Source organism: Mya arenaria, chromosome 2, assembly GCF_026914265.1.
Source record: "Mya arenaria isolate MELC-2E11 chromosome 2, ASM2691426v1".
NCBI classification, from domain to species: Eukaryota; Metazoa; Mollusca; class Bivalvia; order Myida; family Myidae; genus Mya; species Mya arenaria.
In genome coordinates, this window is record NC_069123.1 from 36,580,079 (window position 1) to 36,592,637 (window position 12,559).

At 35.8% G+C, this 12,559-nt stretch overlaps 1 protein-coding gene across 1 annotated transcript; it reads right to left on the minus strand.

Moving 5' to 3' along the window:
* Positions 1-796: 796 nt before the first annotated feature.
* Positions 797-7,748, minus strand: LOC128202663 (toll-like receptor 2). Its single transcript, XM_052903701.1, has 2 exons — positions 6,939-7,748; positions 797-3,454 (listed from the first exon to the last, which is right to left on the minus strand). The coding sequence occupies exons 1-2, from the start codon at positions 7,560-7,562 to the stop codon at positions 1,994-1,996; spliced, it is 2,085 nt and encodes a 694-aa protein (XP_052759661.1). The 5' UTR covers positions 7,563-7,748; the 3' UTR covers positions 797-1,993.
* Between the last annotated feature and the right edge of the window lie 4,811 nt (positions 7,749-12,559).

A 12,559-nucleotide genomic window follows, 5' to 3' on the forward strand; every position in this document is an offset into this window, starting at 1 on the left:
AAGTCATTTAAACGAGTTACTAAGTCCTTTTAACGAGATAAAAAATATACGTTTGTCGAACTCGCCACCGTAGACCAATTGTTCAGTCGAATTATCTTCAGTGGAACTATTGCTTAGATTTCAACGTTTATATTTGAGTAGTCGCGATTTATTTAAAATTGCAGTCACATACAACTCATGTCCCGTTGGATATTAAATGCACTCGTGAGAGGATAGCTCAGTGGTAAAGCGTTCGCTTCGGGGCGGAAGGTCGTGGTTTCAAACCCCGTTCGCATAAAAACGAAAGACTTTAAAATGTGGTACCAGTAGCCTCGTTGCCTAGAGTTCGGCGTTCAATGGGTAGTACTGGGGATTCAGAGTAAAACATTACTGGTTGAACCTAGGAAAGTTTTATCCCACTTAGCGGTGCTTTATATCGAGCACGTGAAAGAACCAAGAGGTCTCTTCGCAAGGAGCAAGGGTATTAAACCCGGATAGCTTGTATCTCACGCTGCTTCTTAAAGTCTTCTTATATCCGGATTTGACTGGGAATTTCAGTCAGTTCTTTCTCATGTAACATATGGCATTTTAAAACAATTTATATCGTGTCTTCGTCACGGCGGGGGTCAAGCCATTATACAACCCATAGGCGCGGGCAGATAAAGTCAAATTAACAAATCAATCAGGGGATGCACGGCATGACTTCATATTCTCTTTAAAAACAAACTTAAACCTGGTGATCTGAATACCTTCAACAAAAATGATCATAACTAATGTTGGTATTGATTGTCTCACACTTAGTAACTAAAACCACAGGAATTATAAATTGATTTATTATGTTAATTAATATATCAAATGCATATAAAACTGTTTGCAATATCACAAAAACATATCATTTTGAAACACACAACACATTTGCATTTAGGTTGTTTACATTCTTGACAAAATATACACATGCACGCAATGAAATAAAATTAATATAAAGTATAAAAAGTTAACAAATATAATGCCATCTACATGTTATTGCTTAAAGTGACACTCTTATTCAAAATCTATACACACACATGTATAACAAACATAAATTTTGAGTGATAAACCAGTAACTACTTACTAAACAATGCATTTATGAAACAAAACTGATAACAAGATTGTGGCGGTGTAATTAATAGCAAAAAACGTAAAAATATTAAATGACTAGTGGGTCCTAAAAGATTTACTGTGATCTACTATGGTCTCATAATGGAAGAAATACCGTGTTTTCTGCACCTATCTTTCAAATTGGAATCGGTATCCTTCATAGGAATCATTGTTTTCATCCTTTTTTGGTATATAAAACAATTGAATTAAAATCTTATTTGGGAGTAAGAGCGCATCTTTAAGGAATCCGATCCACAAATAAGCTAGTTCTCTGAAAGCGCCATTAAACTTTATGTTACATTTTGATACATGCTGACCCCATATAACTCTGATATTATTTGAAAGGTGTTCGCTTGCTGATTATTTATGTTTAAATAAATGACAAAAAGTACAATATACTCGTACATAGAAGAATTGAAGTTTGTATTTTTTGCTATTTTTTCAACTAAAATCAGACGTCTAATTACATACAATCGACCCCCGTTGGCTCGAACACGCATGGCTCGTATTCCTCGTTGGCTCGAACTGGATGTAAAGGACCGATTTCTATAAACTGAAGGTAAGCATTCCCAATCAGTTCGAATATCCCGAGGCTCGAGGTGGTTTTGCCGGTCCCTGGGAGTTCAAGCCAACGCGGTTCGAATGTACTTTATAATCATATAGGCGAAAAAACATTTGGTTTGTAATATGTTCGGGCTTTGTTTATATTCCTTCTGCACAAAAACATAAAAATGGGGTCATTATGAATATAAAATTAACATTGGGGGTGCTTTTATGGTCAGTTATTGTACTGGATATGCAATTTTTCGAATGTCCTTGTAATACTGTCTGATAACTTAGAAGCGGCTATTTTTATTTATCGAAATCATGTTTAATTCTAAACCTGGTACATATCTTGGTCAAACTTATCTTGGTGTCGCTCCCGTGCAGTTTTTGTTGGAGTCTTTTTGCATGGTTTCACAGGGAGTTCATATCGTAACTTTGACCACAGCATCTTATCGTTGACATTGAACACTTTTCTCTCCTTAAGTTTGGAACATAATGGTTCTTCCGTAGATTTTTTCATAGATTCCTCATCATACACAATAAACATCACCCTTCCTTCGTTCTGCTCCAGCCTCTCTGCGTGACACAAGTCGTAATCATTCCAGCGATGATGTTCGTAGTTTCTACTTAAGATAATCAAAAGTCTTCTACTTTTGTCTATTAGATCTATCCGACTTTCCGCCTCAGAACCCGCTTGTCCGTCTCTGATCGGAGTGCAGAGACGGTATAACGGCTTCTCATTTTCTAACTTCTTGAATAATATTTTCTTCACCCATTGCCTGACGTGAATGTCGTTGCTATCGAAGGACACGTACATATCGTACTGCATGTCGGTGATTTTGTCAACCAAATACTTGTCAGATGGGTGGATTCGTAACATCTTGTACAGGAGAACTTTTGTCTCGTACGGACACCGTTTGGCGGTGATTAACAATCCGATCACAATGACTAACGCTACAGAGAGAATGACTATGATGATTATGATGCTATGGTCATCACATTTTAGCGTCCCTCTGTCCAACTCCGAAATCGTGTGTACCTTACCCTCGAACGTGCAGCTTAAGCTTTTATCAGCGTGGTTGGGCGCCAGGTTGATCCAATCGACCATCCACAGCATGTCGCAAGAACATTCAAGATTGTTTCCATCAAACAAGGCGTTCTCGAACTTGATGTTCTGTGTACTAACTGGAATTGTTCGAATCTGATTATTCCTGAAGTCAACATCAGCGTCGTCATCCTTTGCAATTGTTGCCATGGCATACTCGGGTAGCGCGGCCAAAGAATTATTAGCCATTGTTATTTCAACGACTTTACTCAGGTAGCTTACATTCTTAAACTCTGTAATTTCATTGTGATCTAAACGTAAAACATATTTGTCATAAGTTGTCTCCGGTAGAGTGTTAGGCATTTCCCTCAAATGCAAATTGCGACAGTCAACGTAAAACCTATTTTCAGCGGGTTGTTCCTGGCACAAACAACCAGATGGACAATTGTCGGTTATATTGCAGACCAAATCCCTCTCTAATACGTCAATAAATATATGTTTACCAGCAAGTTCAGGCGGGGAATGACACTTCAACTTCAGGTACGGATTATCGCTGTATTTGTAAAATGACTGGCCGACAACGACGTTCACGTTGTAGAAATTGCAGTCACAGTGTATGGGGTTTTCGCGAAAGTCTGTGAGGAGCTCTACCAGCGCCGCCTCTATGGTTCCCGGCCCGGTTTTGTACTGCATTAGGTACCTGTCATGCCAAGTGACCAGCTGGTTCCAGCGAAGATCCGTACTGGCCTGAAAATAAAACAACATCTTATTTCAACGAAGTAGTTTACTAAAACGCCTTAATCAAATCTTAAATAGTTGATATTAAGCGTCGGATAAACGTCCTCTATCAAGTTTGTTTTATCTTGACCAATACTGTGATATCATATATATTCGTCCATAGAAAGTTCGATATTTTCGTCGAACAGAAATTCGTGATTTTTTTTTTTTTTCAAAAAAAAAAGACAAAGAGGCGAGAAAAATGCAACCCAAAAAAGCGTGCGACAGTGAAATAATAAATTATCTACAATATCACCAAACGCCGGGCGCATGACTTTCTTCATTTACGTCACGCGACTCACTATAGTATAAAATCATGCTAATTAATAGTTTTCCTTAATTACAGTGGCATTAAAGCTCTGATGAGCAATCCAGAGCCATCTGGTTCTCTTTGTTTTGCAGTCAGCTCCAGTAAAATGGAAATATATTAAAACATTTCTCAGCGCATGGTTTAGATGGTTGATTAATTCTGACGGAAAATTTTCGTAATCAATTTCATTCAAAAAGTACATCTTGATAAACATGAGACAAAACAATTGACCGAAACAGAACTGCAACCATTTTCTGCTCTCTCTGTTTTTAGACATAACAGGATTATACTTTTTAAGTTCGAGTCCCTGCACAAGTTATCTTTAAACAAACAATAAATGTTCAAATATTCGTACTTGTGACACTTAACACATACGATCAATATAGAGATATAAGTCATTCATCATGTCGTAAACACATACGATCAATAAAGAGATATAAGTCATTCATCAAGTCGTAAACACATACGATCAATAAAGTTCAATGAAGAGATATAAGTCATTCATCAAATCGTAAACACATACGATCAATAAAGAGATATAAGTCATTCATCATGTCGTAAACACATACGATCAATAAAGTTCAATGAAGAGATATAAGTCATTCATCAAATCGTAAACACATACGATCAATAAAGAGATATAAGTCATTTATCAAGTCATGAACACATACGATCAATAAAGTTCAATAAAGAGGTATAAGTCATTCATCATGTCGTGAACACATACGATCAATAACGAGGTATAAGTCATTCATCAAGTCGTGAACACATACGATCAATAAAGTTCAATAAAGAGGTATAAGTCATTCATCATGTCGTGAACACATACGATCAATAACGAGGTATAAGTCATTCATCAAGTCGTGAACACATACGATCAATAAAGTTCAATAAAGAGGTATAAGTCATTCATCATGTCGTGAACACATACGATCAATATAGAGATATAAGTCATTCATCATGTCGTAAACACATACGATCAATAAAGAGATATAAGTCATTCATCATGTCGTAAACACATACGATCAATAAAGTTCAATGAAGAGATATAAGTCATTCATCAAATCGTAAACACATACGATCAATAAAGAGATATAAGTCATTTATCAAGTCGTGAACACATACGATCAATAAAGTTCAATAAAGAGGTATAAGTCATTTATCAAGTCGTGAACACATACGATCAATAACGAGGTATAAGTCATTCATCAAGTCGTGAACACATACGATCAATAAAGAGATATAAGTCATTTATCAAGTCGTGAACACATACGATCAATAACGAGGTATAAGTCATTCATCAAGTCGTGAACACATACGATCAATAACGAGGTATAAGTCATTCATCAAGTCGTGAACACATACGATCAATAAAGTTCAATAAAGAGATATAAGTCATTCATCAAGTCGTAAACACATACGATCAATAAAGTTCAATAATGAGATATAAGTCATTCATCAAGTCGTGAACACATACGATCAATAAAGTTCAATAAAGAGATATAAGTCATTCATTATGTCGTGAACACATACGATCAATAAAGTTCAATAAAGAGATATAAGTCATTCATCAAATCGTAAATACATACGATCAATAAAGAGATATAAGTCATTTATCAAGTCATGAACACATACGATCAATAAAGTTCAATGAAGAGATATAAATCATTCATCATGTCGTGAACACATACGATCAATAAAGCTCAATAAAGAGATATAAGTCATTCATCAAGTCGTGAACACATACGATCAATAAAGAGATATAAAGAGATATAAGTCATGCATCAAGTCGTGAACACATACGATCAATAAAGTTCAATAAAGAGATATAAGTCATTCATCAAGTCGTGAACACATACGATCAATAAAGCTCAATAAAGAGATATAAGTCATTCATCAAGTCGTGAACACATACGATCAATAAAGAGATATAAAGAGATATAAGTCATGCATCAAGTCGTGAACACATACGATCAATAAAGTTCAATAAAGAGATATAAGTCATGCATCATGTCGTGAACACATACGATCAATAAAGTTCAATAAAGAGATATAAGTCATTCATCATGTCATGAACACATACGATCAATAAAGTTCAATAAAGAGATATAAGTCATGCATCATGTCGTGAACACATACGATCAATAAAGTTCAATAAAGAGATATAAGTCATTCATCAAGTCGTGAACACATTCGATCAATAACGAGATATAAGTCATTCATCAAGTCGTGAACGCATACGATCAATAAAGTTCAATAAAGAGATATAAGTCATTCATCAAGTCGTGAACACATACGATCAATAACGAGATATAAGTCATTCATCATGTCGTGAACACATACGATCAATAAAGTTCAATAAAGAGATATAAGTCATTCATCATGTCGTGAACACATACGATCAATAAAGAGATATAAGTCATGCATCATGTCGTGAACACATACGATCAATAAAGTTCAATAAAGAGATATAAGTCATTCATCAAGTCGTGAACACATACGATCAATAACGAGATATAAGTCATTCATCAAGTCGTGAACGCATACGATCAATAAAGTTCAATAAAGAGATATAAGTCATTCATCAAGTCGTGAACACATACGATCAATAACGAGATATAAGTCATTCATCATGTCGTGAACACATACGATCAATAAAGTTCAATAAAGAGATATAAGTCATTCATCATGTCGTGAACACATACGATCAATAAAGAGATATAAGTCATTCATCAAGTCGTGAACACATACGATCAATAACGAGATATAAGTCATTCATCAAGTCGTGAACGCATACGATCAATAAAGTTCAATAAAGAGATATAAGTCATTCATCAAGTCGTGAACACATACGATCAATAACGAGATATAAGTCATTCATCAAGTCGTGAACACATACGGTCAATAAAGTTCAATAAAGAGATATAAGTCATTCATCAAGTCGTGAACACATACGATCAATAAAGAGATATAAGTCATTCATCAAGTCGTGAACGCATACGATCAATAAAGTTCAATAAAGAGATATATATGTCATCCATCAAATCGTAAACACATACGATCAATAAAGAAATATAAGTCATTCATCAAGTCGTAAACACATACGATCAATAAAGTTTAATAACGTTATATAAAGTAACTCACCAAGTCGTAAACACTTCTAGAGGTGTAGTTCCAGTTGTCGTTGTTGGTGAACGTGGAGATGATGTTGTGGGTCAGGTTCAACACGCGGATAGGCGTCAAGGTATTCGCGAACGCCCAGGGCTCGAATGACGTTAGCAAGTTGAAACTGAGGTCAACTTCCTTGATCGAGGGAAGGTTATATTTTGTGAACACGTGAAGTGAGATATGTGTTATAAAGTTCGAAGACAGATCCACTTTTTTCAGATTTGGTTTATTTCCGAAAAAGTCCAGCGGTAACGTAGTCAAGTTATTATGAGAAACGTTCAAATATGTCAAGCTTCTCATTGAATAGAAAATTGACGGAGGGATTTCCGGAATTTGATTATGACTGAGATCCAAGTTCTCAACATTCCACAGTATAGAGAAGGATTCGTTGTTGATTTCCTGAATGGCGTTGAAGCTCAAGTTTATATGGGACGCCGCGACGCAGTCTCGAAACATCAAGTAGTGTACCTCAGTAAGGCTTGCATAGGTCTGTGTGAAGCCTCTTTTATCCGTGGTACACGTGCTTCTCACTAGTATAAATACGGTACTAAGACAACATAAAGTAACTGCGAGTTTTAAAGGATGTCCAAAAGTATCCATTTTGCTATTCCACTTATAGGTAAATTCTAAAATAATGTTATATTGGAAATGAAATGCTTTATTATTGAAATTGCATGTTGTAGCAATTTCTTTATTAAATAACGTTTTACATTCACTAACATAAGATATGTAAAAGGCAAAACCTAATGTTAAGTCTTTGAAAGATATCGAACAATATTTACTTGAGTGATATGGCACACTTTTAACTTTAAGATAAGTTCAGTACACGGGATTGGATAGGTAAAATCCCATCTGAAGGTGATTGGAAATTGATCGATAAACCAACCTATCATGAGGTTATGAAATAAGGAAGTAAACTTTTGAAAAGTCGTCTGCAATACCTTAACAGGGGTAAATCCAATGAGATTTTAAACCAGCTTATCTTTAGGGTATTTTCCCGATGATCGAGCGAAAACAAAATCTGATAACGCTACTTCCGTGTGTGCTCAATGCGGTATTTTTAGTCCTTCATACTTACGTTGTGAAATAGTCACAATTAAAAACAGATCAGGATAATTAGCACCTAGTGGAAACTTTCATAATTAAATATCTTAATGATTAGTTGAACTGTAACATTGATTTTTTTTGTGTTTATGTGTAAACGTCTTTGAAATAATCAACAATTGAATGTTATTGTCACTCAATCTCGAGAAAAAACCCCTCATCATTTGAAGATCAGAACTTCAGTAAACATTCGCAGGGTGATTGTTCGCATAAAATATACACGTCGAATGTGACTACATAGAAACGTACATGTATTATATTATTTATTGTAGTATCTTAAGTGCATTTCTTTCCATATTTTATCAAGCAAATGACGTACTTAAGTGTCCATAACACATACTTTTTAAATCTTGACAATTATATCTCGACGTTTAGATAACAACTAGACATCAATATATTTATATTTATCATATATCTACTATTTAACAAAGGGTGCCATTCAACTCAGTCTGCATGATATTACTAAGTCTATCATTCCATCTTACAGGGCTAGTTGGTGACCCGATATGGGATATATGGGGCAAAGGCAGGATACCATAAAGAGCGAAGCGCGAACCCGAATACGGTTTCATGCGCCCCGTATATCCCATATCGGTTTACCTCCCAACCAGGAAACGTAAATATCACGTCGACAGCCTGTTAACATTAATCAAGACGCCAACACTACCGGGGAAATGTTTCATTTGTTCATCGGAATCGGAAAATAGACGCCAATTTGGTACGATATAAAAAATCGTGAACCAATATGGAAATGAAAGACTATCTGCGGGCAAATATGTGAGAGCTGCAAATGTGCCGAGGGCCAAGAGCGCTTTTGCCCACACTGGGCGAGGAAACAACAACATCTTTACCTATTTTATGGCTTCTTGTGATATTTTGTTTATGTGAATGTCACTTCAATCGTCGTAAACCCCCCTCCCCATGTATTTAATGTGACAATGCATGCTAAAGATTTTTCGTTGCTTTTATTAGATATCATACGATAGGAAAATACAATACATCATATATCATTTCCTTTAATGAACATACACGTTTTGTTTAAGGAAAATCATTTTTTTACAAACATCTTCAGCAATAATTCCATTCAAGATGCACAGCTTATCACTTAAGTCGACGTATCCCCATGTATTTAAAGATACAATCAGAGGCGTAGCCAGACTTTACCGAATGTTACGCACTAAAGGGGGGGGATGGGAAATATCCCTGTAGCCGGTTGGGGGTTCGGGGGGGGGTCTACCCAGTGGAAAACAATGGAAAATGGAACGAACATGTTGAGCTCTGAGGTGTATTTGAAGGGATTAATGGGTTCGAGGCCGCCGACTTTGTAGTTACCAAGTGATTGATTTCGGCTTAGAAAGCTATCTATCACAGGGAAGCAACGTTTACTTTGGCTGCTCTTCCTTTTATTCTGATATCAATTTTTAGCTTAGCCCTCGACCTTTCATTTTTCAAATTAATGTTACGCACATGCGTAAGTGCGTAACGCTGGCTACGCCCCTTACAATGCATGCCCCTTTCAATCGCTTCTAAAGATTTTCAGTGCTTTGATTATATATCATACGTTATGCAAGTTTTATGAACATATAATACACGTTTTAACTGTTTAAGGAAAATGATTTTATTTTTACGAATAACTTTAGCAATTATTCCTATCCGATTGAAAATGCAGAGCTTATCAGATGGTCGTTTTCCCGCGATGAGCGTAAACATGTGGTCAGTTAATGTATGTAGAAACTATTTTTAGAAAATCAGTCAGTAAATGTAGTTGAAACTATTTCTAGATTATCGGAAATTGTCTGTTCTAAGAATGGGAATATGATTGTGCCTTTTCAAGTATTATTGATAAATAAATGTTTATGTTTTATGTAAGTATCTGTGTAGAAATAATACTAGTGCTGTTATGAATGCTTCGCAGTCTTTGGGTGTTTTACAGGTTAAATCCGCACTACTTTCTTCATCAAAAGTATGCATAACTCACTGTCGTATCAGGGAATGTGTGTTAGAATAAATTGAAAGGCTAATGTCCAAAACTATGCCAAGAATACACCGGAACGAAGCTTTATCGCAAAAAATGTGAACATCTTATTAGAAAAATATACGCCTAAAAATCATAGAATGAATAGTATTTTGTTTTTGTATAGCAGGCAAATCATAGTATTTGAAGCATTAGCAATGCGAAACCTGGGATACAACTATTTTGACTTTCAGACAATCATTTTTGTTTCTTATCTCATAAAAGTTATATTAGAAATACACCCTTACAAATAAGCGTGCTTCATGGTCACACAAGGTTATAATAACAAACCCTGCAGGCGATGGTACACTTGCGGTCGGTAATAATTTCTAAAACATCTTGGTCTGAACTCAGAGTGAATATCAGTATGTTACCTTCCTACCAGAACATCTTTTATTTTGACCCACACTAATCTGATAAATATAACGATCTATAAATAGGTATATTCTGCTAAAAATAAAACGCCGGAATACAGATATACAGCGCGGAAATAGCCGAACAAGCAAGAACTCATACTCGGATAATCTATTTTTATGGTTTCGACGTCATTCTGCTACTTAACATAGAGCGCATTGAGACAAAAAATGGGTTAAAACGACATGAATAGAAGTAGTTCTTGGGAGTTTGCGGTCTTAAGAATACTTGCGCGCATGGGCAGATAGTCTAAAAATATGGGACCAGTCCTGGACCAATGGCGTTGCGTCATTCATGTTGGAAGCGTGTTCTAAATATGTACAAACATTCGAAACCCGTTGGCTCGATATCGCTTGGCTCGATTTCCTTGTTGGCTCGAACTTGATTTCAAGGACCGATGTTTTTTACTCTAAGTTAAGACGCCCGTTTGGCTCGATATTCGCGAGGCTCGAAGTATTTTGGCCGGTCCCTGGAATATCGAGAAAACGGGTTTTGACTGTATATCTAGGCACGAAAGTGAAACGGTTATATCCGCTTCGTTATTTAATAATCATACATCATAATCGTTTTGCTTTCGCCCTCGATATGCAATCAAGTCTTTCGTTCCGAAACGGTACAGCGTTATATCGATGTAGAACCTAGGAATTAAGCCAGATGTTTTTGTTTGTTTGTCTTTCACCAATGATACGGCCCCTGTTATATAATCTTGTCAATGATAATAATTGACGAAACAAAGAGAACATCGATACCTCAATAAAACACGTTCATGCTGCTGTTTGAATAAACAACAGCATTGCACTTTTTTGTAGAATTTATCGAGAACAATCTCTTGCTTTTTCTCATAAATCTTCGCGGAAAGTAAACTGGAAAGAGATAACAATTGTAGAAAACAGCAGCAATCAATGCCTGCATACGGTGTCCCTCTTTGAATTGTACAAGTAATTAATACTTCATATTTTTCTCGCAATGCAGTTGTATGATATACTTGTTTAAGACTATTTTTATTTATTTTTATGATACCCGATTCTTTAATCGTTAAGTAGTTGACGTGTAGAAATACCAGTACCTCGTATTGCTAGGTATTGCGTGATGCGAGGTTGTGTTTCTATGGAAATACTTTCAGGCTCGTGTAATTAAGGATTAAAGGTGGTCGTCTGGAATTCATGTCACGTCTGATTAAAAGAAAATACAGAAGAATCATTTACATTCGGAAAAATGGTTCAAACTACTGAAGAGAATAGCATAGATTTGAAAGATGATGTCGTGTGTTTTATTACCCCAGAGGTCATGCGATTCGAGTTGGGGTATTTTATCCCCTATTTTCTCGATCAAGTCCCTTATAACAGGATGAAGCTAAGCTCACAATATTGGTTTTGTTATAATTTGTGTAATATTCTCATTTTTGAAGACTTGTAAATGAAATTATTTTGATGATAATCACAATAAACTATTTTTTGTTTTTACAGTAAATATTTAGTAAGTTTTTTGGCTAAATGGAATAAGGGTGGTACGGTCGTTATGCTAAAACTATTTCGAGAAATTGTGCTCACATGACGTCATGAAATCGAGTTCCGTATTTTGGGGCAATCCGTTGAACTACTGTAAACATACGCTTATTTCAAGAATTACCCGACCAACTAGGAATAATGCCATGCGTCTTGAACTCTTGCCTATAGAACTTGGAAATATTAAATATGAGCTGTTATATATTCTCCACGGATACCACGTCTTGTTTTTCAAACTTTGTATGATTCATTATCTTATTCGCCAAAGCGGAAGATTCTGTTGCATTGATTAATAATGTACTTCCTTAAGTGCACACTAGACGTGTTTGTCCTTATCAATCATAGATTATTGTTGAATCTGAATAGTAGGACACAACTCAGACCAATGCATTGTAAAGCGATGGAGCCTACACTTTTACCTGATACTTAGAAAACTTGCATTGCGATGTTCGAAAAAAGTCGGATAAGTTTTAAATTCAGGTACCCATGTCAAGTATATGAACAATTTAACCCGTCAAAGACAATGATTTACATGCATAGTTGGGGTTGTATGCACAGAT

What these genes read in the sequence shown, in the direction of transcription:
- LOC128202663 (XM_052903701.1), bottom strand. Translation starts at nt 7,562, where the DNA reads ATGGATACTTTTGGACATCCTTTAAAACTCGCAGTTACTTTATGTTGT. An exon ending in CTAGAAGTGTTTACGACTTG is followed by an intron (nt 3,455 to 6,938) that starts GTGAGTTACTTT and finishes TTTTATTTTCAG; the next exon opens with GCCAGTACGGATCTTCGCTG.